The sequence below is a fragment of the Leishmania martiniquensis genome, chromosome 23, assembly GCF_017916325.1.
Source record: "Leishmania martiniquensis isolate LSCM1 chromosome 23, whole genome shotgun sequence".
NCBI lineage: Eukaryota > Euglenozoa > Kinetoplastea > Trypanosomatida > Trypanosomatidae > Leishmania > Leishmania martiniquensis.
The window spans coordinates 119466-145671 of record NC_090158.1 but is presented as its reverse complement, the minus strand read 5'-3'; the positions used below and the strand labels follow the sequence as shown (position 1 = coordinate 145671).

General features: G+C 59.9%; 8 protein-coding genes across 8 annotated transcripts; all 8 read right to left on the bottom strand.

Annotated features, from left to right (window-relative positions):
- Nucleotides 1-2550: 2550 nt before the first annotated feature.
- LSCM1_06034 (uncharacterized protein) lies at nt 2551-3606 on the bottom strand (the record flags this gene model as incomplete). Its single annotated transcript, XM_067323467.1, has 1 exon — nt 2551-3606. One exon carries the CDS (start codon nt 3604-3606, stop codon nt 2551-2553), a length of 1056 nt encoding a protein of 351 aa, XP_067178572.1.
- An 872-nt stretch (nt 3607-4478) lies between these two features.
- On the bottom strand, nt 4479-11129 carry LSCM1_06033 (uncharacterized protein; the record flags this gene model as incomplete). The annotated part of the gene is made up of 1 exon (XM_067323466.1): nt 4479-11129. One exon carries the CDS (start codon nt 11127-11129, stop codon nt 4479-4481), a length of 6651 nt encoding a protein of 2216 aa, XP_067178571.1.
- Nucleotides 11130-13935: 2806 nt separating this feature from the next.
- LSCM1_06032 (uncharacterized protein) lies at nt 13936-14712 on the bottom strand (the record flags this gene model as incomplete). Its single annotated transcript, XM_067323465.1, has 1 exon — nt 13936-14712. One exon carries the CDS (start codon nt 14710-14712, stop codon nt 13936-13938), a length of 777 nt encoding a protein of 258 aa, XP_067178570.1.
- A 919-nt stretch (nt 14713-15631) lies between these two features.
- On the bottom strand, nt 15632-16744 carry LSCM1_06031 (uncharacterized protein; the record flags this gene model as incomplete). Its single annotated transcript, XM_067323464.1, has 1 exon — nt 15632-16744. One exon carries the CDS (start codon nt 16742-16744, stop codon nt 15632-15634), a length of 1113 nt encoding a protein of 370 aa, XP_067178569.1.
- Nucleotides 16745-17794: 1050 nt separating this feature from the next.
- Nucleotides 17795-18700, bottom strand: LSCM1_06030 (uncharacterized protein; the record flags this gene model as incomplete). The annotated part of the gene is made up of 1 exon (XM_067323463.1): nt 17795-18700. One exon carries the CDS (start codon nt 18698-18700, stop codon nt 17795-17797), a length of 906 nt encoding a protein of 301 aa, XP_067178568.1.
- A 3133-nt stretch (nt 18701-21833) lies between these two features.
- On the bottom strand, nt 21834-22160 carry LSCM1_06029 (uncharacterized protein; the record flags this gene model as incomplete). Its single annotated transcript, XM_067323462.1, has 1 exon — nt 21834-22160. One exon carries the CDS (start codon nt 22158-22160, stop codon nt 21834-21836), a length of 327 nt encoding a protein of 108 aa, XP_067178567.1.
- Nucleotides 22161-22881: 721 nt separating this feature from the next.
- Nucleotides 22882-23544, bottom strand: LSCM1_06028 (uncharacterized protein; the record flags this gene model as incomplete). Its single annotated transcript, XM_067323461.1, has 1 exon — nt 22882-23544. One exon carries the CDS (start codon nt 23542-23544, stop codon nt 22882-22884), a length of 663 nt encoding a protein of 220 aa, XP_067178566.1.
- Nucleotides 23545-24620: 1076 nt separating this feature from the next.
- Nucleotides 24621-25436, bottom strand: LSCM1_06027 (uncharacterized protein; the record flags this gene model as incomplete). The annotated part of the gene is made up of 1 exon (XM_067323460.1): nt 24621-25436. The coding sequence occupies one exon, from the start codon at nt 25434-25436 to the stop codon at nt 24621-24623; it is 816 nt and encodes a 271-aa protein (XP_067178565.1).
- Nucleotides 25437-26206: the final 770 nt, after the last annotated feature.

Here is a 26206-nt window from a genome sequence, read left to right as displayed (position 1 = left end):
TGAAAGAGAGAGAGAGAGAGGGAGGCAGGCAGCAGCCGGCACGGGCGAAAACGGCCGAGCTCTTGAGAAGCAACGAGATGAGAAGGGGAGAGGGGTGAAGAGGCGAGACCGCCCAGCGATCGCCGCCTTCCGTCACTCCGGACATACCGATGAAGGGCTCGTGGGAGCCACGCGTGCCTTCTTTTCTTACCTTGCCGTTTTCTTGCATCTCCTACACTAACGAAAAGAAAAAAAAAGGGCGGACGTGAGAAGCGCGAGAAAAAAAGACGAACAAATGAGAGAGGGGGAGGAGCCATCGAAATGAGAGTGTCGCCCCATGACAGGCGCCTTTTCCAGCAACGCTGCACGCGAGCCCAGGCCTGCATGGATGAAGGAAAGAGGAAGACGCGATGGAAGACGAGGGGATGGAAGAGGGGAACAGGCCCCACCCCCACCCCCACCACCAAAAAAAAAGCGTCCTCTGCCGCCCCTCTCTCCCCCTCTCTTTCGCTTGAGGACAAGAGAGGCAGGGAGCGAGGAGGGAAAGAGGGGTGGCAGGAGTGAAATAAAGAGAAGGGGAGAGAGGGAGGGGACACACAACGCATGAGCAAAGGAAAGACCTCCCCCCCTTCACCCTCACCCCGCCGCGGCGCACCCGCAAAGGTCGAATGCAGAGGGGGTGGGCAATTCGCGCACGGGAGGAAAGAGTATAGTGAAGGGGAGAGATCGTAAAAGGAAAAAAAACGGAGAGGGAGAGTGTGGCATGTGGAGCGCGGAGCAGGTGCACGTGGACCACGAATAATATGAAGGTAAAGATCAGTGCTTCTGAGGTGCCGTATCGGTTCTTAAACTGCCGTCAAAGGCAGTCGACGAAACACGGGAGGAAGAAGTGTGTGTGTGTATGCGATGGAGGGAGCGACACACACACACAATATATATATATACAGAAAGTCACGCATGGTACACTCGTCTCGGAGTGCGGAGGCGATGAGGCAAACGAAAGCTTCAGAGATAAGGACAAAAAAATACACACACACACACACGCACGTACAAGAGGAAAGGAAGTTTGTGCGTCCGCGTATAAGTGTGTGTGTGCTCCCACGCAACAGCGAAGCATAGCAATCACTCGGAGCAAGGCAGCTTTAACAAAGGGGAAAAGCTCATGAAAGATACAGAAGTAATGCCGGAGCGAAGGGGGCAGGAGGGAGAGAGAGGGGATGAAGGCGGCAGCATAGAAAAAAAAGAGAGGGGCAACGCGAGTGCCAAAGGGCAGAGCTTGACAGAGGGGTGGACGCGCGTGAGTGAGGGAGGCATGGGAGCGAATGCGAGAGAGAGGGAGGGAGAGAGCGCAGTAGAAAAGAGTTTGGGTGGGAGGAAGGGGGGCCGAGACATACTAATTAATAACCAAAAAATAATAATAATAACGAGCAACGTGGCACTATGCCAATGGGCCACCGTCCTGAATCCTCACCACGCCCCATACAGACCCTGCACGTCATCGGCGTGGAGGTAGCGCGAAGTATGCACACATGCACCGCTTGGGGCCTTTTTGTTGTACACCATTTTCGCCCACCATGATGAAGCGCCCTCTCCTTCGCCGTCTCCTCAACTTCTCCACCGCCTTTGTTCTGTGCACTTCGCTTGTCTTCTCCTTTCTCTCGTACGATCGCGTTTCGCAGCCGCGAATCCAGCCACTTCAATACACACACACACACCTTCCCGTGACACACATCCCCTCTCTCCTTCGGTTCGTTCGAGTCGGATTCAAGCACGGTAAAGAAGGAAAGCAAAGAAGCGGCTAACAAGCGGCATTACCTAATGCACTGATAGAGGAGAGGGAGGGGGGAGGGAGCACGGCAGCGGAAGGGAACCCCCCCCTTTGAGGAGAGGAGAGGGGGAGATGCGCTTTCTCGTTCTTTCGCTGTGCCTTCGATGCCTTTGACGAAGCGCTGCCCCTTTCGCTCTCCTGCGCTTGTTGTCAAAAGTGCGCCGTACCCCCTCTCCTCCCCAGCCGGCGTGAGAGCGTTGGCCAAAGCTGAGAGTTTCAGCCGTAGCCTCGCCGTCTTCACGTCTTCCAGGTCTCCCTCTTCTCTTCCCAGCCTACTGCTCTCACTGCCTCCGCGACGGGCAACGCACCCGTGGCTCCCGCACACACACACACACACGCCGTCCCGCAAGATACCCCAGGCGAGGCATTCAGAAAGGGAGTGCGTGTGTGTGTGTGTGTCGTGCGTGTGCGGCCATTCGCGCCCTCCCTTCGCGCAATACGGGCTGCCACGCGCACAGGGAGGGAGAACAAAGCACTGTCAATCGAGTCTCTGGTCATCCCCTTTCGCGGCAGCAGAGGCAGGATCTGCGGCGTGCGACCCAGCGAGCCCATGAACACCAACGTGGCGTCGTGTGGTAGGAGGGCGGGCCTCTCGGTCGTAACGGGACGCCGTGGAGGGGCCGTGCTGTCCGGAGCTGCCTGGCGGAGGCCCCAGAGAGGAGACAGGGTGCTTCCAACCTCGTCTTGACTGCATGGGTTGCTTCGTATCCTTGCCATCAGCAATGCCGGAGTGAGAGAGACGTTCACTTCGTCAGCGTCGACATGTCAATCACGAAGCGGTACTTCACGTCGCTCTTCAGCATGCGCTCGTACGCCTTGTTGATGCAGTCGATGCTAATCGTTTCCACCGTCGCGACAATGTTGTGAGCACCACAGAAGTCAAGCAGCTCTTGCGTCTCTGGGATACCGGCAATGTTCGAGCCACCAACGCACTGACGGTAGGCGATCATGCGACGGGGGTTCAGAGGTGGATGCTCGTGCTCCGGCATGCCCACCAGCGCGATCTTGCCATCGACGTCCAGCATCTCCATGTACGGGCACAGGTCGTGGCTGTCGCCCACCGTGTCCACAATTAGGTCCAGAGAGCAGTGAAACGACTTCATCTCCTGCTCGTTGGTCGTGTTCACAACATGGTGCGCACCGAGGGCTTTCGCCCCCTCCATTTTCTCTGGCGAGCGCGTAAACACTGTCACCTTCGCGCCCATCGCGATCGCCAGCTTCACGGCCATATGGCCCAGGCCGCCCATTCCAACGACACCCACGCGAGTCCCTTCCTTCACGTTCCAGTACCGCAGCGGCGAGTACGTTGTGACACCAGCGCAGAGAAGCGGCGCAGCGGCACACAGGTCAAGGTTTCCCGGGATTCTTACCACAAAATGCTCGCACACCACAATATAGTCTGAGTAACCGCCGTATGTCGGCGTCTTTCTGTCTTGCTCTGTGCTGTTGTACGTGAAAGACGCGCCATTCGCGCAATACTGCTCTAAGCCGCGGGTGCACTGGCGGCACTTCATGCACGAGTCCACCATACAGCCGACACCCACCCTGTCGCCTGCCTTGTACTTGGTCACAGCCGAGCCCACATGACTCACGTGACCAACAATCTCATGACCGGGCACCATTGGGAAAGTAGAGCCGCCCCACTCATTGCGGGCCTGGTGAATGTCGCTGTGGCACACACCGCAGAACGCAATCGTGATTGCGACATCGACGGGGCCGACGTCCCGGCGCTCGAACACAAAGGGCTCCAAATTCGCCTTGACAGAGGGGACGGCCCACCCGTGCGCTGTTGACGGCATGACGATGGCAGCGTAGGAAGTGTGCGTGTGTGCGTCTGTCAGAGGGAAGAGGTCCAGAGAGGCCAAAGGGAAGGAGTGAGCGTGTGAGGATGCGAGGTGGCTCGGCTGTGAGTGGATCGCTGCGTGAGTCGATTCCGAAGTAGATGAGAATGTGCGGGAGGGAGCTGAAAAAGAGGGAAATGGCGGAAGGGAAGGGGATAGTTTGTTGCTGGGCACTGTGCCGGTGAGCAATCGAGTGACGGACAAGGTCAGCAGGAGAGACGAGTCGCATGCTATCTTCTTCGCATTGAGATGCATCAGTGTGGGTTGTTGCGGAGGAGGAGGAGGAGTGGGGAGGGAATGGGTGCGCGTTTCTTTCCTGTGCATTTGTCTGTGACTTAGAGTGTGCATTAGATACCGCAGGCGGCGGACAGGCGTAACGAGGCTAAGAGGAGGGGGGTCGCGGCGATTGTCAAAGTATGCAGCTTGCCGGCGCCGCGTCACGGATCCGTCTTGCCCGCTTGCGGGGCATCGACTTCTCACCCGCTTACCGTTTTTCCTTGTCCTCGGCCCCGAGACGCTGTTACGCCGCCGCGCAAACGGTCACAAGGACAGGTGCACGGGTGCCTCGACGTACTGTCGGAGGGGATAGACGATCTCCGGACTGCCAATCTGTGCTTCGCAGAGGTCGTTGCATCTCTTACGCCGCTCTCTTTTTCCGTTACCCTCTGAAGATGTGTCTGTGCCTCTCTCTCTCGCTCTCCCTGCGTTAATGGGCACGACGTGCATGCGCGACGGCGCCGCACTGTCTGTGGTGAAGAGGTGAAGAGCGAGCCGGTCTTCGCGGGGGCGAGGCGGGGGATAGAGAGGAGGGAGAGCAAGGTGATCCAGGCCTACAAAACGAGGCCTGAGGGATTCAGTGAGCGGCGTAGCTGCTCGCATACAGCGTCACTGCTCACGTAAATTAGCGGGCGCTCTTTCGTGCAGGTTCCCAAGTAGGGCTGTAGCAGATCCCACAGAGCTTGAAGGCGCTTCGTGAGCGGCACTGACGCATGGGGCACGGCTGGGCCTTCAACGTCACTGTCAGCGACCACGAACATGTGGCGCAACATTCTTCGTCCTCCACCTTTGGTGTATGCAGTTTTCACAAAGAGATAAACCCTTTCCATGTCCTGCAGCGAGAGAACAAACGGCAGCGAGCGAAGTGGGCAGGAAGCGCCACCGGCACACAGTTCTGCCCTCACCCGGTGACACCCGTCATTCGACTCACAGAGAACGAGAGGGAGGCAGCCGATTTCTGAGCGGGCGGCAGTCGACGAGAAGACGTAGTGAATGGCGCGCCTCACCCACGCTATCGCGGGAGATGCCGCCGGCAAAGCCGGTGCTAGAGCTGGGGCGGACGTCGGAAAGTCACCAGGTAAGGCCACGATCGCGGGTACGGGTGCAAGAACACAGCCGGAGCACGTGGCAGAGTCTACTGCCTTCGCTGAAGATGACGAAGCCGCACAAGTCAAGTCCTCCACAGGCGCGGCACAGGAGACGAGCGTGACTTCTCTCGACAGCGCGGGCGACGGGACCGCCGCGGCCGCCGAGGTCGGCCCCGATACCTCCATCCTCTTCCGTGACGTGTCTGGGAAGAGAGGGAAGAGATAGGGGCCGAAGGGGACTGTGCTGAGCTTGAGGGGCGTTACGTTAGCGTACGAGAGGTGAGGTATGAAGAGCTGAGCAAAGCGTTCCATCCCACCACCACCACCGCCAACGGTGGACGGCGGGGCCAGCGCGGCAGCCAACGAGTCGGTACCTGTGAGGCGGAGGACCGGCTCCGTCGCCACGTACAGTGTCGTCGTGCGTTGCAGCGGGTCGAAGGCCCACCACGCCGGCGACCATGCATTTATCTTGAAATCTTGTTTGAAGGATGCGTGCGGAGCACGCAGCACGCATGCGTTCAGCCACGTTGTCCATGATGTGCACTTTAATCGACCTGGAAGGTCCACGCGATGCTCGTAAACGTCCTCGAATGATGCCAGCACGTCACTAGTGCCCTCCTGGGAAAAGAGCGGTGCGCTGGTCGGCCTCTGCGCTTCACATTCTGTCATCGATGCTGGCGCGCAGTCCACCCACGAGGAGTACACTTTCTGGTCTGTGCCACGATACTCGCACGTGCGCAGTGAGGAGAGGGTCAGGATGGAGCTATGCGCGCACTCCACTACCCACCCTTCGGACGGGTCGTCGAACGGGCCGTCGTAGTCCCACGAAACGGGCGTGATCCACCGTGACGGCGATGGTGGTCGGAGAGGCGCACGCCGTGGCGCTGCGTCATTTTTGGTTGCACGCCCAGCTCGAGTGCAACAAATGCGACGCTGCATCTCTCTGCGGGCGTGAGCGAGGCGCCATCGTCGTGCACAAAAGGCGTCGATGGTATGCACCGACGGCTGATTGTGGCGCTGTGAGTGGTAGTGCACGACTCTTTCGTTAGGCCATCGACTGAGCCACTCCGCCACTGCGCCCATCGGTCGCTTGCGGGCCTCCTGTAGGGCCACCTCTCCTCGTCCTCCTTCCTCTCCCTCCCTGTTGGTGCACGGAGAAGAGCTGCCAGACCCGCACGGCGCCCCACGCTGCTGCTCAAGGTGTTCCTTGTGGGATGAGACGACGAGTAGCGTGTCGAGAACGAGCGGCCGATGCTCGCTGCCGTACTTCGTGTCGCACTTGTCGTTAAGGTAGAGCCGCAGCTTCTTGCTCTTGATGAGGCCTTGGTCAATGGCACTCTCCCAAAACTCCTTCGACTCGAACACAGGCGGGGCAATGTTGCTGCTATTGTTCCTGGCCAGCACGAAGTAGTGGTTCGCCCACTGCAGTGGAACAATGAGGCGATGGCGCGGCGGCGCGCCGCCGCGGCGCTCGAGGACAACCATATCCTCGTTGTCCCTCCAGTCTCCAAAAAAGACATCCGCGTCGTTCGACACCTCGGCAAAGGACGCCAGCCCGGGCAATGTCTGTGTCGCGTACAAGACATGCTCGAGGACGGACAGCCGCACCGCACGAGAGGTGCGGCTCAGCTCCAGCAGCGATGCCGCGTCACAGTAATCCCACATGTGCGGCTGTGGCTGACCTCCTGCGGTGTATACGGCCTGCGCGAGCGCTTTGCGGTGCAGCCAGACGCGGTAGTCCGCCGCGTGAGACATGAGCGAGTCGCGCAGCCGTGTCTCCTTCTCCGTCAAGTGAATCACCACCGCGGCGCGTATGTGTTCCACCAGAGAGGCCCACGTTTCGACGCTCACCGTTACTTGCGGAAAGTGCACATGGCAGGAGTCCTTCCACTTCCCCGTCACCACGGACACGCCGCTGCTATCGAGCGCGAAGCCGGCGGCGGGGCAGCGGTAGTTCTGCTGATACCAATCCCAGATGATGCTTAGCAGGCCCCAGGAGCGCGGGTTCACCTTGTCTAGGTCAAGCACGAGGTGGGTCGTGCTTGTTATAATTTCGTTGACGTAGCCGATGCGGTGCTCACTAAAAAGGTGCAGAATGCGGTTATGCAGACGCACCCAGTCGAAGTAGTGCAGTCGCCGGTACGAGTACCCGGGCGACCCGGTCGTGAACACCGACGCAAACTCCTTTCCCTGAATGCGAGGCAGGAATGAGGAGGCGAGGTGCGTGTTGGCGCTGACTACGCCACTACCGACCGCCGCCTCCAGCAGCTGCGGCGCCGCCTCAAAGAGCTGCGTGGTCCGATAGCTAAAGAGTTGCTCCACCCTCAGCCCGTCCCCTTCGACGATGTAGGGGCACCGCAGCAGTGCATCAAAGAGAGCGGCGGCCCTTTCCGTGCCGGCCGCCCGTGCCGTCCTCACGGCGGCTGGGAGAAACGAAAAGAGGCGCCGCAGCACGTGCCGAATGCGATCGAGGCCGAGGCGGCTGCGGTAGGCGGCGCCAAGGATGGCCTCAAAAATGTCTGCGCGCACCTTCAATCTCAAGTGTGGGTAGTGCTCATCGTCGAAGTGCCGAGAGGCGGTTGGAGGCAGCAGCTCCGCAATGACGAGGTTCCGGCACACCGTCGCGGTGACAGAGTTCTCCATGACCGATTGAAGAGCCACACGCTCGTCAAGCCAGCAATGCCGCGGTAGCGGTACGCACCACTCTGCCGGCTTCCACTTCTCCTGTGGGACTAACGTCCGCGGAGACAAGGGTATCTGCGAGCAACATGATGTGTCGGAGGGTACGCCGCGCTGTCGCGCCGCGTTAGACAGCAGGCAGGCATCCGCGATGACTAAAAAGTCCATGACCGCGTCCCCGATAAACTCCAGCAGTTCGTAATTAGCGCCTCTGTCCTCGCATTCGCGCGTGAGGGCGTCGGTGAGGGTGGTAAGCGGAATGTCGGTGGGCTGCAGCTGCAACTCACTGAGGATGCGCTTCAGATCGCGGGCGCTCCAGCTGACACGCTTCCGGAACTCGTACTGCTCCACGTCCAGCACCTCTGTGCTCTTGTCGCTTAAGCGCAGCCGCGACGGCGGGGAGAGGCCGCCGCTGCCTTTGCCCACGGTGCTCCCGTCACGCTCACAGGCGGCCGACTCCTGCGACGGTTGCCTTGCGATCAGCGAGTACTGGAGCCCCATCTCACGAGCAAACGTCTTCAATTCAGCGACCCCCTGCCGGCACCCGGACAACGACACGCCTGCCGGCGTACGAACCCGCACATTCAGCACGCACGAAAGCTCTTTGCTGGCGGTGAAAGCTTTCAACGTTCTAAGCAGAGGGGCGACGTCAAAGGTGCTTCGGGCGACATCACCGTCGCTGAGCGCCGCCGCGGAAAGAGAGGGAGGCAGCAACGAGGCGGGTAAGGCCCCACCCCATCTCTCGCTCTGTTGCCCGTGTACCGCGCCATTACCGTTCCTCGCAGCGGCCAGCTTGCCGCACTGCGCATCTTCGCTGTTGTCGTCGGTGCGCATAATGACCTCCGCCATGGCCTCCGCAACGTAGTCGGCAAAGAGGAGCTGCACCCGCGGCGGCGGGAAGGACCTCCGGTAGTACTCCGAGGCTTCTTCCGTGGCCGATAGGCAGATGGCGGAGGTGACGCTGGCGGCAGCAGGACCTGTACGACGGACCCGCACAACCACACTTGGCAGCAGGGAGGAGGGGGCGCAGTACGGTGCGATGGCATACTCGCACAGCGCAGCCGGGTGGTTGACCTGCTCGCCCCTCACACCCTTTCTGCCAGCACTATCCCCCACAGCGACGCAAAACTCATGCGGTGTCCCGCGGCGGCCCTGGAGGCCTTTGGGTCTATCGCTATCCGTGCTGCCTTCAGCCCCTTCGCCTCCTGCTTCGCTGCTGTCCGGGGCCGCATCCTCGCGCACAAGGCCGCCCGCGGCCCCCTCGTCCGCTTCGAAAGTGCAGCTACCTGCACACGGTGCTGCGCCATCTGCCACAGTGCTCTCTCCCTCGCATCGAGCATCGTGACGACTGACTTCCGTGGGATGCAGCTCCCGCAGCTGCGCCACTCGGCCTGTGAAGAAGAGCTTGGGCAGGCCGAGGAGGCACGGCGCTCGACCACAGCAGTGGCGACAGACGATGAAGTCGTCGCCCTGGGCCTCCGCTAATGGATCAAACGAGTCGCTTGCAGCAGATGTTTTTTTCAGTGTTCTTTCACAATCGCCTCCGGCCTGTCTTGCCGGCACCTTCGGCACCTTCTTCGCGTAATACTGCGGGAACACATACCACCGCTGTGCCGCCGAATCCGACTCATCCTGGACCCGTGTGTAAACCTCCGTGTACATCGCCGCTGTTGCGATGCTGTGGCAGCCGTGCCCCCTTCCCGCAGCACGCGGGGCGGCACTGATCGCGTGGGAGGAAGCCTTCCCATCGTCCGCCTCGCCCGTCATCGCCTGCCCGTCTCGCGCAATGGCGCGCAAGTACACCTCGGCAAACCATAGCGAGGACTTGCGCAGCTTCTGGTCGTATCTCCGCAGCTTTGGGGTGCGCTCTTCGTATTCGCGGAATGAGCCGATGGCCTCTGGTGGCATTACGACGAAGAATGGAATGTTGTCAAATAGCGGGAAGAGACTCGGGTGTGTGCTGAGCGCCCTGTGGGGGCGCTCCGAAAGAGCCACCCAGCCAAAGAGAGGGAGACTGCCCACATCCGCGGCGTTGCCGGGTCGCACGAGGCACTCCGACTGGCAAATGATTTGGCGGTAAAGCGGTGGGCTTCGAATTTCGTGCGCGTACATGCTGCGGGCGCATCGCTGCCCATGGAACGGACTGTGGCGCAGAGGACAGTAGCCAATTTGAAACCGCTGGAAGTTGTTGTGCTGGCGCAGCAGCGTTTCCACAATCTCCAGCTTCTCCTTCGATGGTAGTTTCGCCACGGCGGAGTTCGTGTCGACTGCCAGCGCTTGCTCAATGAAGTGCACTGGCACCCACCCGTCACTGCGCAAAATGTCTGACCACACACCCATTTGCACAAAGTATTCGTAGTAAGGTGAGCCGAAGCGCAGCATCTTCTGCAGCCGCCGCATCACTCCCTGCACATCCGACGGCTGGAACACCAGCAGCCTCTCACTGCTCTTCACTTGCCTCCTACACGCTTGCCTGCATCGGTCATAGTAGCTGCGGCACTCCCGAATGACGACACTGAGGTACTTGCTGAACGTCAGGCCGTCTATGTCGCTCGTTTCGCCGTCAATGCGCTCGATGACACTGCGAATGCGCAGTGCTCTGTTGCCGGAGGCGGACGAGGCATGGCGCACATGCTGCACAATCCCTTGGACACTCATTGTGGCAAGCTCGGTGCTACGCAGCCCGACTTCTGCGACAGGCGCGCTCCGCGTCCCATCGGTGGCAGCCGCCGCCGTGTCGGCGCAGGTGAACGCCACAGAGAAGCGGAAGCCTCGCAGGATGAGCTGATCCGCCACCATCGCGACACGGTCTTCAAAGGCGATACCCTGAAACGACATGTGCGGAAGAAAATACGAGAGCAACTTCGGCAACACCGTGAAGTTGTCCTCCTGCTGCTCCAGAATGGCGACGAACACCGGCTCCATAGCGCGGACGGCAATCGCTGGTCGATTGTAGTAGATAAGCACGAACAAGAGGCTCGTGAAGATCTCCAGGACGGCCCCCTTTTCGCCCCACTGCCATGGCAGCGTCGAGTCTATCGAGGTGAGCTCCTGCAACTGTTGCTGAAAGCAGCTCTGCAGATGCTCGAGGTTGACAAGCGCGGCGGTCATGCTTGTCAGCCACTCAGTGCCCGCGTTCGTGGGCAGGTGGAAGTAAGCGTACTCACTCGCAGCAAATTTAATGAACTTTTGCACCACAGAGGCGGCCCAATAGTGCAGAAATTCTGACGCGGCGGACCAGCCGAATGTGTCTGGCTGCGCGAAGAACGCCTCCGCCTTCATAGATTTGAGGACTGTGTGCTGCGTGAGCCACAACTTGGCCGCTCGCATGATCAACTGCCGAGAAACGACACGCACGAGTGTCGAGGAGATGCAGCCGATAAAGACATCCTCAACGGTGCTGCCATCGCAACCGCTGCTGCCCGTGCGGCTGCGCATGGCCGAGACAATCACCCGACACGAAAGGCAGACTGAAGGGCGGGCTACCGGTTATGGGGAACGGCAAATCGAAAGAAGTGAGTGTGGAGGGAGAGAGGGAGAGGGGGTGCAGGTGCTCGTGTGCGTGTGCGATAAATGTACCTCATGTGGCGACGGAGACAAAACATTGCGAGGCCGATTAGCCAAGAAAAAAAGCCGGGTCAGAGGGGCTGGATGGCATCCCCGGTTCGCTTTCTTTTCCTCTTCGCCCCTCCCATAGCCCTCCACGGATGCGCGACTGTGGCGGCTACGCATCCGTACACATTTCGCACCGTTACGACTGTCCTTCGAATCGGAGCTGGCTCACCCCGGCGAGCAGACACACGCACACACAAGAACAAACGGCACGTGCAACGACGGCTGAGTGATTGTCATTGCCGCCCTCTCGTGCGTGCGCGATCCCTTCAGAGTGATGCCTTTTTTTTGTTGTGCCTGTGTTACCGTGTCTGTGGCGTCCGCGCCCCATTTCGCTGGATAGCCAGTTGAAGCGGTGAGGAAGCGGGATCACTGCTGTACGCAGCGTTGCCGATGCGCCCTTCAGAGAGTAACGATGTCCTCTTTCCCCACCGTATAGATGCACAGCGCCCCTGTAATCGGCAGTCCCTCTCAGGGTACAAGCAGGAGGTGAAACTTGGAACAATACAGGGACCCACATCATCACACTGGTGGAGAGCACTGGAGGTACGCGAACGGGGGCGAGTGGCACCCTTCCCGCCTCAACGACTTTCGCACGCGTACTTCGAGACTGAACACTGTCGGCGCCGGTCTAACAGAGGTGAACCTCTATACGAGGCACTCGCAGCGCAGTTTCGCTACGGCCGCACAGAATTTGCTCGCTGCAAGTCCCCCCTCTCCCTCCCTCTTACGCTCAAATTGTCCCGCTGGACTGGTGCGCTGCAGAAGAGACGAGCATCAGTTGTCTGGCAGCACATTTCCCCTTTGGCATTGTGTGCACCGCGTGGTAGCGGGCCCCTCACGTTGACCGCCGCTCCCCGCCTCCTGGCGAACGGTACGGAGAAGGGAGGGGGAAGGAAGATCGAGGCGGAAATACTGTGCGACGGGCTTTGCGGCAGGTGAAGTCACCTTTGCTCGCTGGTCGGCTTCTGTCTGTGGGGCGTCAGCCCCACAGACGGGGCCCCTTAAGGATAGAGTCGCACCGCGGAATGCGCACTGCACCGCAAGCTTCTCAACGTGATGTGGCCCCGGGGGTGGCCTGCACGCACCGGCGGTGTGCGCACGTGCTCCGGCGTTGGTAAGCGTATGAAAATGAGCCGGCTGAGAGCCGAATCGCTCTCTGCCCCCCTCCCCCCAACAACAACTGAATCTGCGGCGAGCCCTTCCCCTGCACCGACCGTGAATACACCGCCTACAGTGTTGACACGCGCCTGACGGGAAGCTTGCAAGCCTGCTGGTCACAAATCATGCACGCCAGCACGTAACGGGATGAGGCGGATGGCGCCGCCTGTCGGCCCACTGCTCCCGCTTCAACCTAGTGGGCAGGGCCTCCTCTCACACCAGCTCAGGCGGGCGTGTTTTCCCAGTGTCCACTGCGAGGAGTGCGCCGCGCTACTGGCATAACCATAGAAGGAAAAAAGGGTGCCTGGGTATGCGTGTGCACGTCGAATGCTGGCTGCCTTTTCCTAGATAAGAAACGCCACTGCGGGAGGCGATGCGCCTGCGCGCCTTTTGCTGTCATGCATTCGGCTGCAGTCGTAGCGGCTTGCTGCCTTTTACTTCCCTCCCCCCACGTTGCAGCTGCGGTACACATCTGTAACGCAAACAAGCTGGCTCTCCCTCAGCCAAGCACATCTGCATGTACACATGCGGATGTGTACGCGAAAGTTCACGCACGCACCAGCAACTCGTTCCTCTAACCATCGACCTGTTCTTTGATGCGCGCTGGTGGTGGTATCGAGGGGAAGGCTGAGAGAGGGGGACCTGAGACGTCGGCACGCCCCAAGGAAGACGCATAACATGGAGAGACGCATCGAGGCAGACATGCGCTGCAGGCGACTACGGCGCGCCTTTTCCACCTGCTCTCCCTATCACAACTGAGCAGAGGCGTCTGACCTGGTGAAGGCCTCATGACGAGGAGAGGGGAGGCACATGCCCACGTGCAGGTGGAGTAAGGCATGCAGATACGGCAGCGAGAACACCCATGAATGCACGCGCACAGACGCAGCCAGCGACAGGCTCGGCATCGGCACCGAAAGAAATGCTACAACTGCAAGCTTGGAGCCTCACACAGCATTCATCGGCGGCAGCGCCATTGTCAGCACTGAAAGAATCTCCCGTGGCCCGCGTCTCGTGCTCACACTGTTTCGAAGCTCTCCCGTGACGGTGACGACGGAGACGGAGACGACTTGCCCTCTTTGGCCCCCACCTCACCACTCACGCTGTTGGTATGCATGCTGCAACTTCTTCGGGGCGCTATGCCGACGGCATTGAAGAATTCGCCCCCTCCCCTCCACTCTGCCCCCCATCGGCTTTCGTTTGCCAATGTTGATGAGCCGCAGGTCAGGAGAGGGCCGCGCTGCCACGGGTGGTATGCGCGAGTAGCCGCACAGGGGGGGAGAGGGGAGGGGAGGGGGCGGGCGCGGCGGTGCCTCGTAAAGAAGACGGAGAAGGGCGCTGTAAGAAAAAACGGTATCGAAACTGTTCTTTTCTTCACGCCCCGCATTCTCTCGTGGACGTGCGTGCGCACTTTGGGAAGCAGTCCCCGCCCGCTCCCGCAGGCAGCCACGGAGGCGCGAGCAGAAGCGCACCTTCAAGTCTTGTATAGTTTGCACAGGAGTGAAGCGATGGGGGCTGCCACGCTCCACGTCACACGCATCTTGCAACGACCCGTCGTGCGACTGTCAGCCGACGCATCACGAGATCGCTTGGTGTGCACCGCAACCGCTCTCATTTCTTCTGTCTTTGCTGCGTAAAACGCTCGCCCACGCTCGTAGAGGTGAAGGACGAGCTCACACAGCAGAGTGCGGACGGCCCGCTCTAAATCTGTCTCTCGGTTTGTCACTGCAGCGCCGCCGCCTGCGTCGCTGTCTCTCTTCATGCTGTCCCAGCAACTTGTGGGACTTGAAGCAGAGCTTGTATCGTGCGGCTCCTCGAGGAAGGCGAGGAGTGTCTCCAGCGCCGCCTCCCATTGACCCCAGGTAAGATCGTCACCAGTAATGCTGCAAGTTGCCGAAGATAACGGCGCCGCTCCGGCGGAAGTCGGTGCTGATGCCGCCTTTGAATCACTGGACACCCGAGGTGGGGCAGAGAGAAGGGCGGAGGTCATCCCAGCCAGGGCCGCTTGCACGCCTTCCACCCCTGTCCCTGCCATTTTTTCGAGTTGCGTGGAGTGCCTCTTGAGGAGCGCCAGAGTGGATGAGCGCAGCTGCGTTGCGTTGGCACTGCTCGCTTCGGCATCGTCGCCGACACCAAGGATGCACACACGCCACAGCTCATGGTCCATGAGAAACATGCAGCGGCGCCGCAGCGACAGATTTTGCAAGATGCGCTCATCGCGTCGGCTTCGAACAGGAGCGCGCGCCTCCATGGCGTGCATTGCCACTAGCATCGCAGGGCGAGCAGCCTTGTGAGCGGGTAGGGGAGAGACTGAAGAGCCTTAGTCGCGCGCAAATACTCTGTGATGCAGCAGCGGCTGAGTACGATGGCGTTGGTGTGTCTCTGTGTGTGTAAAAAAAAGAGGAAAGAGAGGGAGAAGCCGTATGGGGAAGAGCTGGGCGAAGGTACAGCTCCAATGGAAGGCAAGCGGCACAGCAGCGCGGCTGCCTAGAGAGAGAAGACAAAGAGGGGTATCGGAGGTTGAAAGGAGGCGAGAGTGCAGGGGGAGGCGAAGGGGCCGGGTGTGTACGGTGACGAGCGAGAGGAGGAGGACGTCGAATTGCCATTTCACCGCTTGCGTGCTGCTGCCTCGCCTTTTTTTCGTGGTAGCGGCGAGAAAAAGCGTGCAGCAGGCCTTGCGATAGCGTGTGGGAATAGCGGGAAGGGAGGCACACAGCCAACATGGAGTGTAGACACGGGCCAGCGACCCGTTTGTAGCCGGAAAAAAGAAAGATGCGAGCGCTCTCTGTGTGCTTTAGACTTGGAGCTGCGGTGGTTCTCTTGCGCTTCACTTCCGCATCTGTCACCGAAAAGAGCCGACAACGTACCGCTGACTGAATTGGCGAGTAGACGCAGAAATGTGCCCTCTCGAGAAGGTGAAATAGAGCGATGGAATAGGGAACACGACGCCGCCGTTTCCGCGGTGCAGCTCCGCGAAAGCATCCTGGGGCAGCGGTCTTGCATGCCCATCTGCCCACCTCATCCTGCTCCGTGGCCGCGGTATCCCACCTAGAATTGCTGCGGCAGCGATATCGATATACATGTGTATGCAAAGGTGGGCACAGTGGCGACCTCGCGCATCCGCAAGTCGTGCTAGTGGAGCGCACATGCACTGATACACGTGTGCCGATTTAGCTCGAAAGCCACGCCCAAAATTCCGGATGAGAGTCGGCGCCCTCCGGGATTCCCGCCGTGCCGCACTTATCAGCGGAGGCGACAGGAGCGGCATCAACACCTCCGGCACCTGCTTTCGCTAGTGGCTCACCCCTCGGAGCCTCTGCGTACAGTTCCTGATGCAGAGCGCCCTTGTTTTCCCGAAACGCTGGCTGCAACCACGCTGTAAAGGACGACATGGGCATGTCAGAAGCCATCGAGCCACGCGTGGAAAGTGCGAACCTCTGAAAGAGACGCTCCCCCAGGGAATGAAGCGCTGTTGAGTGCGCAGAGTCCAACACGCCCCAAACGTACCAGACGCCAGCCAAGAGGGCCGCCGCAGCGGGCCTTGAGCACGGTGGTAGGGCTGACCCGTCACTGGAAGTGATGCGGCTGCTAACGAGTTCGTCAGCGATCTGCGCTGTCAGCCGCACTACCTGTACTCGATCCAGCGTCGGAACGAGAGACGCAGCCAGGGCGGCGAGCGACAGGACCGAGATGGTGGCCGATGACGACGGGCGCTGCAGCCGCTGATCGGCGACGTACGCCAAATCCGTTAGCTTGGCAAAGACTGGCCGCACAATGGAAAAGACCGAGATAGGGCTCGCTCTGCTGCTTGGGGTGCACGAGGATGAAGATGCGAAGGCGTCAGACGACGTACGCATAAGTGACTTACCATGTACAGCTGGCGCATGACGCTGCAACGCTTCAAGCGGCAGGGACAGTGAGCTGTGGACAAATTCGTGGAGCGTCTGAGCGGTAGGTTCGACGTGTGACAGCTCACCGCGCGAGGGGGCGTCAGTCGCGGGTGTACTCGTGCTATGCGCCGCACCCGAAGACGCTAGTTCCGCTAAGCAGAAGGCCCATACGCGCTGCACATCTACTGCGTCAAGCGCGACATCTTTTGCCCGCTGTGCCTGAGTGTGTTGTGCCTCGAAAAATTCTGCCAATGCCGTGTAGAGAACATGGGGCTCCTGCAGAGACGCGTTCAGATGAGGGCTGACCTCGACGGCGCGCGTCATGCGTAGTTGCAGCTCTTGTAAGAGCAGTTCTACTTCATCCAAGGTGTGCTGAGACGGGAGGCAAGACATCCGACCTGGTGGCTGCTGGTGGGTGAGCGGGTGGTGGTGATGGTAGGGTCCTTGCGCCTACCATGTCACGGTAGTCGCCGTTGTTCGTTGGTGCGCCTGCTGGCACCAGTCCACGATGCATCCAGTATACAAGCCGCTGCGACTGTGCAAGCGAGAGCAGCTCCGCGTCCGCGTCAGTGGAAGAAGAAAGGAGAAATAAGAAAAGTGAGAGCGGAAAGTGGCGCCGGAGACACCCGCGTGGCGTACGGTCAGCGGTCAAGAGAGCAACCAGGGCGGGGGGGCAGCATCGAGGAGGCCTAGCAGGATGTTGGTGAAGTAGCATGGCCATTACGCCCTCATCGCACGCCGCCTTCAGCACGTTTCATGAATCGCTAATGAAAACAAAGAGGCGGGGATGACGAGGTGACACGCTTGACGGCCGTCTTGGGCGTAGGATGCGATGCGCGATATCCCTTCACGGCGGCTTCTGCGCTTTTCTGCTGGGGCTCCTTCGGCATGTGCGCCATTTTACTTCACTCACCAGAAGCGGTGCAGTCGACTGCTGCGTTTCGTAGTCGCCGTTCCTGAGATGCTGTCGCTATCTGTGCACACACGTTCGTACTGCGATGCCCGTCCTAACAGCAAGCTCCCACATACGCACATGCACACAGAGGAATGTGGAGCGAAGAGACGAGCAAGTAGGCTTGCGAGGGCGGGTGTAATACCTCGTGTGTGTGTGTGTGCTCCTGTCAGTGTTCTTCGGCGAATTCGTTTAATTGAAATGTCTTTAGTGTCATCATGTGCTCATGCCACTCAGTGTATGCGCGTCCTCGACTTGAGTCCCATAGAGGGGAGGGGAGGAGGGGGGCAGTCAGTCGGCCAGTGAAGGGGCCGAGGAAGGGGGAAGAGATGGATGGCGAGCGAGACTGCGGAGTAGCAGCACTGCGCACTGCCGCTCCTCTGTCTCCTCACTCCTCTCCTCCCTCTTGCCTTTCCATCGCCACGGCGCATCAGCCCACGGACACGCACACGGGTGGAGTCCAATGCGCACACACACCGCGCCAATGCGATTCAGTAGTCGTAGTCGCCAAAGTCGTCGAACTTCGACCAGCGCCGGGTGCCACCCTTCTGGTGTTTACCCTTTCGATCCCCCGTTTTGGAGTCCTCCTTGTAGTCACTGCGGGTGTAGGACTCATGCGACAGCTTCTTCACCGCCCGTGGGCGGCCCTTCTCACGTCCCTCGCGCTCCGCCTTCGACGCGTGCGCGCCGTGAGGGCTACCCACCGAGGATGGGCTGGCCGAAGTCTCTGGCGTTCCCTCGAACTCGACGTTGACACCGCGCTTCCGCTGCTCTTTCGCGCGCGCCTCTTCCTCTGTGAGCTCCAGTCGCCTCAGCTCATCCGCCGTCATGGCGGTGTTCAGGACCTCGCGAGAAAACAGCACCTTCGCTTCATTTACTGCGTTGTTGCACACACCCTTTCCCCGAAACACGCGTTTCAGGTAAAGGGGATACTCCTGCACAAAGACTTTCTTCCAAGTCTGCTTGCCTTCGCTGTGCGTCAGCATCGTCGGTGCCAAATACTTCTTTGCCTCCGGCAGCTCCTCCTCCCTCCACACCATGCGGTGCCACTGCGCGTTCCAGTAGCGCTGCATGAGACGCGTTCCGGTGTTGGAGTCTCTAAGATGCTGCGCTACATCATGACTAATGCGTTCGAGCTCCGCGACCTGCGTCGGCACACTAAAAGCGGCGACGCGCTCCCACATGAATAGGGCAGTGGTGAGCACTCGCTGCTTGGGGTGCCTGTGGTGATATTTGTCGAGCTTGCTTTCTGTGGTTTTATGGCCGTCCGAGTCGCCTTGTGCACCAGGTACTACCTGATGGGCACGGCGCCGTCCGCGGCGAGCCGCCCTCCCTGTCGGCGACGCTTCAGCTGCGCCGTTCGCGTCCGACATCGTACCAGCTTCTTTTGAGTTCATTACACGCAACTAATATAGGCCTGCTTAGCCGGCTAAAGACGATGAGGAAGAGAAGAAAATAGGTGAGCAAGGACGTCACGCGCAGAGCTCCCCCAGCCAAGCGTGCATGCCCAACACAAGGGGGAATGGGGAGAGGGGGGCCACACATCACCCACCGCACATGACAACAGCGAAGCAGTCGAGCCCTGCGAAAAAGGAGGTCGTGAACAGGAGCTACCTGCATAGACGGTGCCCTTCACGGTAACCCCCCCACTCAGAGGGAAAGAGACAAGGAGGGTGGTGGGCGGAGCGCATGCGTGGAGGTACGGGGAGTAGGGCTTCTTTGCAACGTTTTACCAGTCCAGAATGCTTCTGCTCTCTCAGTCGTATCGCAGCACAGGCACATACTTACACAAACATGAGCCGGCCACAACCCGACATCCCCCAACCAGCCAGCCACAGCCCCACCTCGCCCGCTGCAAAGCGGGCGTGGACACGCGTTCCAGTGACGCGCCGACCCCGTCATCGGAGCACGGCCTCGGCACTCCAGCTCAGCACACACCCGCTGCCACCGTGCTGGTCGCGACACGCCTCATCCCTCGCAGCGTGGTCGAGGCCCCACACACCAGCAGGCAGTGCGCGTCACGTGAGATGCGCCCCAGTCACGTCGACGCCACGCGGGGGCTGACGGCCGGCCTCTGTAGCGATGCGTCGCTCTCACTTCTGCAAGTCGCTGGTACTCGGCCCTGCCTGCGCGACAAGTGGTGTGGCATCAGCAGGGGAGATGAGGAAGCGACGGGGGAGGCGCGCTGCCTGGCGTCGTCTCACAGAGGGCGGGGGTGGGGCACCGGAGCCCTGAGGTACCACCACAGGCGCTGGGGCGCGTGAGGAGGTCAGCCGCAGAAGGGGGGACAGGAGATGAACGGATACAGGGAGATAGAGAGCCAGAGAGAGTTGTGGCGCTCTGATACTTGCTAAGTTGAAACGCTGTCGATCATACGATACGTGCGAATATCAATATCAATATCAATATATATATATATATATGCGAGCAGGTGCGTGTGAGTGAGCAAGTGTGTGAACAGCTCTGCGTCTATGTGAGGCTCTGTCTCAGTGCGTGCTTAAAAGCCTGACGAAGTCGCTCCAGACACAAGGGAGGAAGAGAAAAGTACGGGGCGCCGCAGCGAGTGTGTTTTGGAGAGCGTATCTGACCCTCTCCCCTCACATACACACAGGCCCGAATGCGAAAGGGGGGCGCCAACGAGGATAACGATACCAAAGAGACGCGCTCTGAAAAGAGTGATTGGATGCGGCGCATGGAGCACACAGGCGAAAGGGGAAGAAGAGAGCGGACGGGGGAAGGGGGCGAGCGGGGGGGGTAAGAAACAGCCCTGCGGACACGGCGTCGTACGTGCGCCTATGAATGCAAGGGGGTGGTGAGGGGGTGCATGCTGAAGAGAGGTGTAGTGTGGGCACGGTGGGGCTCTTGGCTGCTCGGCTCTGCTGTTGATAGAAGACAGTAGAAGAGGAGAGGACAGTGCGGGGACGACGGCCGTGATGTAAGGTGGTGATGGAAAGGGAAGGGGGGAGTGATGCGCGAGCGAGACAACGACGCGGAACGCTGGAAGCTCACAGGTAGCAGTGGGCACGGCACTTTTCGAGGAAAGCGAAGCGACGGGGAGTGAGACGGAAGACTTTAGCGTAGAGCTCATGGCCCAGAGGGATGAGAAGGGAAACGGGGAGTCAGCACGGCACGCGGCCAGCCTTCGCCTCTACGCGTCTGCATGTGCGGCTATGAATGCCTCCACTCCCGATTCACTGCGCTTATGGCCAATGCATTCAGCCTAGCTAAAGACGCACGTCTCAGCCTTCTTCTCCGAATATGTGAGTGTATGTGTGTAGGCATGTCGTCGTCGGCACCAAAGCCACGTTCCAGGAGGATGCTCCAAGAACGCGTAGAGTGCACAGAGCGGCACAGGCTCGGTCACCTTCGAGGTCGTCCGGCTGCATGGTGCTCGAGCCGCTCTTAATGTTTACTTCTGACTGTTCACAAACGACGCATCACCGCAGATGCTCGCCTTCAGAGATGCGCCGAAGCACACCCGCTCATGCGCGCTGTCGTCACATGAGCAAAGAGTGTCGAAGGCGACGAAGGCTGAAGTACACAGACATGCGTCAAGTCGGCGACAAGCATCGACATCACTATGGAGTGCGCACGAATGCGCACAACCGTCCATCTGCTAAAACTTCCCAACACGACGATTCCGATCAACATTAGGTCTTGCAGCCTGTCTGTGCGCGCTCGTCTCTCTCTCCGTTCACACACACACACACACACCTACTCATCAGTCGGAGCCATGCGCGAGTTGCGCGTGCTGTTGCGCAGCACTCCTCTCCTTTGACGCCTGATATATTTTTTTGCTGTTGTGGTTGCATTGCTTCGTTTTTTCCCTACCGACTTTCCTATGCAGATGAGACGTGTGCGCCGCGGCCCTGGTGTGCCTGCGCGCTGGGATAGTGAGCGTGCGACGTTGAAAGCCCAAGGTGAGGGGGGGCCGGGAGGAGGGTCGGTGAGTGGCAGTCTGCGCCGAACCGGCCCACCCGCCTCCTCCTTCCCCCCTCCACACGCACACGCACACGCACGCATACATACTTGCGCAGACGCATTCATAGCGTCGCATACCTGAAGACAACAACGGCAATTCAGCATCGCCACAGCGGCACACTCCGACGACGAGAGGGCTCTTCGACGAGCACATTCGATATCGTCTGCAAAAGTCGACAGACCATCGGGTACATTTGAAAGAAAGAAAAATGGTGAAAGATAAGCAAAGTGAAGATATCAAGAGAGACGCTCCGACGATGACTCGCATCACTGTCGTGGTGACGGAAAGACACAGACGCCACTGCAGCGCTGCTGCGCCGACGCAGCCACGACAGGGATGGAGAGCGCGAAGGCACATCTGTGTGCTGCAGGCGCCAATCCATGCTTATCTAATTGCGCCCTTTCGTCGTACGCTCGGCACTCATTCTCCCCGTCTTCTCCTTCCTGTGGGCAGCGCCATCGCTGCACCTCGAGCGTGAAGATATAAAAGGCGGCAAGAGACAGCAGTCGTGCGTGTGTGTGTGTGTATGCCGATGAGCATCCAACACTTTACCCTTTCACCGTCACGATCAGAGAGACCATCATATTCGCTACAGCGTCCATGCGCTGCAGTGCCAGCTCCTTCAGCTCCTCGAGTTCCTTGTCCGTTTGGCGAGCAAGCTCAGCGTGCTCGGCATCGGCACCGCCGTTCTGCTGTGCTCGGTATCTGTCGTACTCCTTCTCTTTTTCAGCGCGGAAGAAAGCCACCTCGCTCTCAGCATCCGCCTTTGCCTGCTTTACCTTCTGTTGCTTGCGCGCCTTGGCGTCGGCGATCAGCTTGTTGCGCTTCTCCTCCGCAGCGAGCAGCTTCTGCACATTGTCCTGCTTTGGCGGCATGTCGATAGTGAAGATTGCGGAATGCGGGTGGGTACGCGCAGGACGAGAGGAGGGGAGTTGGGACGAGATGGGGCACACCCGACAGCGTGCATAGAACGCGGGTCGCTACAAACAAAAGACAGTTGCAACAGCAAAAAAAAAACGTTTTTGGGCACCGAGTGGGCGGGAGAAGCTTTGAGAAAATTAAAGATGGCGTGTGCGTCGGGGTGGGGAGATTGGGTAAACAGTACGGTGCTGCAGCACACTCTTCTTCTCTTGGCTCTTAAGCGTGGTGGCACGGGTGCACGTATGTGCCTATGCACGTACTGAAGTGGAAGCGTCGGAAGCCAAGGCGGAGGGGTGGATGCAAGACGAGAGAGCACAGCTCGTGACGCACAATGGACAGGCAGAGGCACCAAAAAAGAGGCGGAAGAGGCGCACTCGATGCTCACGCGCATGCCTCGCGCTTCTCATGGCGTCCACACGACAAGCGCACCAGAGAGAGGGAGCTGCGTGCGTACACGCTAATGGAAGGCGGCTGAGCCACCAGGCGGGCATACATGGCAACAGCGGTCGTCTGTTTATGCGCACGTTAACGTTGATCAGCTCCGTGTACTGCTGGCGGGCAGCGTGCCCTCAGGGGGGGCGGAGGAGGAGGGGGGAACCAGCAGGCCGCGATCCCATCACCTAGAGCATGCGGCCCCCTCCCCCGCACAGACTCGACGCACCGCCGCTCATCCCGCTAACCGAACACGATGCGCGAAACAGCAAACGTTGCAGCGAAGACGAGGACACCCGAAACGAAGAAGAAAAACATGAGGTGATGGAGGCCAAACACAATGACTTCCTCCGACGGCAGAGCCCTATACCCCTCTTTCTCCAGGCGGTAGCGAAAGTAGGGCATGTGATAGACACCCCAGGGAACAACAACGCGCGTGTTTGCAGGGTACGTGTCGATCCGCTCCACTGCGCGACGGGCGCGCGGGTCCACTGGCGGATCGTAGCCGTCGAGCACCATCTGATACGCCATGCGGGACTCCAGCGCGTCTCGGACGACGATGCCGTCGAACTTTTCGCCGTTGGATACCACAGGGCGAATGCTAAAGAAAGGGAGCAGGCGGCGGAGCATCTGCTGTCGTGCGGCTATTGCTGAGCCAGCCTGGAAGGGCAGGCGACCGTCCTCGCAGAGGATTTTGTCGAAGCTGCGCTGCAGCTCCTCGCCGTCCAGAACGCGCTGGAAGTACGATGGGGCCGCGATGTTCGGGATCGGGTAGAGCGTAACTTCCTTCATTGTGTCCGGGTGCCGGTACCGCAGGATGCTGCAGATGAGCCGAGGGGGGTCACTGCGCAAGTCCATGATGCCCTTGGTCATGAGCATCGCGCTCTTAGACTTCATCGAGTCCATACTGATGAGCGGCAAGAAAGAGAAGAGGGGGGGGTGAGGCACTTCAAGGTCCCAATGTGGACGAAGAGCTCTATGTGAGTGCGCGTGTCGTGATGGTGGCCGATATCTTCACTGTCTCGTGCTTGTCCCAGCGAGATAGAGAGAGGTGTGCGCTGAGGAGGTCGGCACGGCTGGATGTTGACCCATCCCCCTCCTCTCTGAAGGCAGCCCAGACAAGTGATGTCTATCGAGCAACGTGACCAAACCGAAAGCGCGTGCAGTGGTGGCTTCGGCAACTGGGCGTGCTCCAATGTGTGTATGTGCGTAGAAGCGGGATAGAGGGCAGGTTCACGTAAGCGGCGTGAGAAAGCATGCGAAGAAGCGACACGAAAACGTAGGCGCTCTAAAGAGCCAGCGGCAGGGTAGAAGTCGGGAGTGAGCGAGAGGGGACCCGTGCCCTCTACCCCCCCAGCCCAACTCTTCAGCGGCTGCGCCATCCAGCGGAGCTGGGATCCAAGCTATCGGCTCTGGCTTTCTCCACCTCCACTACCCTGGGATGTGGCTTTGAGTTTTCCACACACACACGCACAATGACCCTGACGAAATATCTTGGGGGTGGTGCTGAAAGCAGAGAGCGTCTTCCGCATTCGCTCATGCACACACACGCACACGAAAAGCAACAACAGTCAGAGGAACAGTCAGACGAAATGGTCAGCCGCTGAAGCCGGATACTGGCTCATCTCCGGGCGCCTCATTCTGTGCTTGCTCGGTTCCCCGTGCAGTCTTCGGCTGCCATACGTGTCTGCCCCTGTATCTCAAGAAGGACGACTTCTCTATCGCTCTTCAGACGGACTGAGCCAGGAGGGCTTGCCTTCCCCCACCCCACACACACTTCGCTAATGTAGTCGACCATTCCCAATTCACACAGAGAAACAAGTTCCGCTATCGGCATAGGCGCTCGTACACGCACAACCGCGAAAGGCAATCCTTTCAATCCTTGGAGCGACCGAAGCAACGCGCTTGTCAACGCCGGGCTTGCGCAGACATCGGCGTGATCTTTGTGCGAAGCCTTCGCTTTATCTTCACCGCTCGCCCAGTCACCGGGTGCGTGTGCACGTAACGAAGACCGGGTCGCCGAGGTTGTAGGGTAGCTCGTACAGGGCTGTGTTGTAGTCGACTCCGTAACCGCTGCGCACGGGGAGCAACGCCGAGTGGCAGTGAACAACTTGGCGACAGCTCACCGTACAGAGCGGCAAGAGAGATGCTCGACCTTCGGGGCTCACCGTGCCAGTCAGCAGCTCCACATGGTATCGTGGGAGCGGAGTTGAGTAAGGAGCTTCTTCCTCATCCTCTTTGCTTCCGTTGTCATCCTCCTCATCTTTTTGGCGCTGCCGACTCTGCGTAACAGGCGCGGGAGCGGTGGTGCGGCCGCACCCATGCCGCATGGCGTGCGGCGCGGTGGCCTTGAACGCAGCATCCACCTGCGACCTCACCGCCCGCAAAGCTGTCAAAGCAACCTCCCAGACGGTGGTATCCGCCCATGCGAGTTGCACCGCGATGGGCCGTTCAACAGCATCTGAACTCAGCCTTATTGACGAGGAGCCGTGACAAACCGGGGCAGCCGCTTGGTCGCTGAATGCCGGAGTTGATGCCCTGGGTTGCACCGCCTGGGTGATGCCCACCGATGGGGCTCCCAGGACAAGACTGCAGTACTCGCTGCGAGCAGCAATATCCTGGCCTATCGTGTACAGCCGCACCGCGCAAGGGCACTCTGCCGTGCGGCGGATACCGCGATTTAGTGGGGCACGATACGGGCGTAGGGCACCGCGAGCGCGGCCATGATGAGCCCCACGGTGCGGCACACCAAAGCCTCTGCTAGACAGCGGCGGCGACATTGGGAGCACTCCAGACATTGCTAGACGCAAGCTGTGTGCGTCTGTGTGTGTGTGTGTGAGGAGGGAGTGATTATACCTGTATCCTTGGTCAGCAAACGTGTGGGCGCTGAGGTTTGTGACTGACAGGGGACGAGGAGGACGCGGCACGTTGAGAAGTGAAGGGAGCCGAATAGGGTGCATGGCTTCCACGAAAAAACATTTCAGGCGCCACAAGCGCTTCAGTGGCGCTCCATGAGACTAGCACACTTGCGGAAACTGCGGTGCAGTCGCGTCTTCGGCTGACATGTCTCATTGGCGACGTCAAGCTATTGTGCAGGAAGTGGTTGCCGCTTTTGGAATGCGATGCAGACGCACCATTGCGCTGCCGTTGTGCGCGGACATGTGTGCTTCCGAAGGGGAGACGTAAAAGTCGCTGACTTTCGTCATCTCCTGTCCCCCCTTCTGCGGCTGACCTCCTCACGCGCCCCAGCGCCTGTGGTGGTACCTCAGGGCTCCGGTGCCCCACCCCCGCCCTCTGTGAGACGACGCCAGGCAGCGCGCCTCCCCCGTCGCTTCCTCATCTCCCCTGCTGATGCCACACCACTTGTCGCGCAGGCAGGGCCGAGTACCAGCGACTTGCAGAAGTGAGAGCGACGCATCGCTACAGAGGCCGGCCGTCAGCCCCCGCGTGGCGTCGACGTGACTGGGGCGCATCTCACGTGACGCGCACTGCCTGCTGGTGTGTGGGGCCTCGACCACGCTGCGAGGGATGAGGCGTGTCGCGACCAGCACGGTGGCAGCGGGTGTGT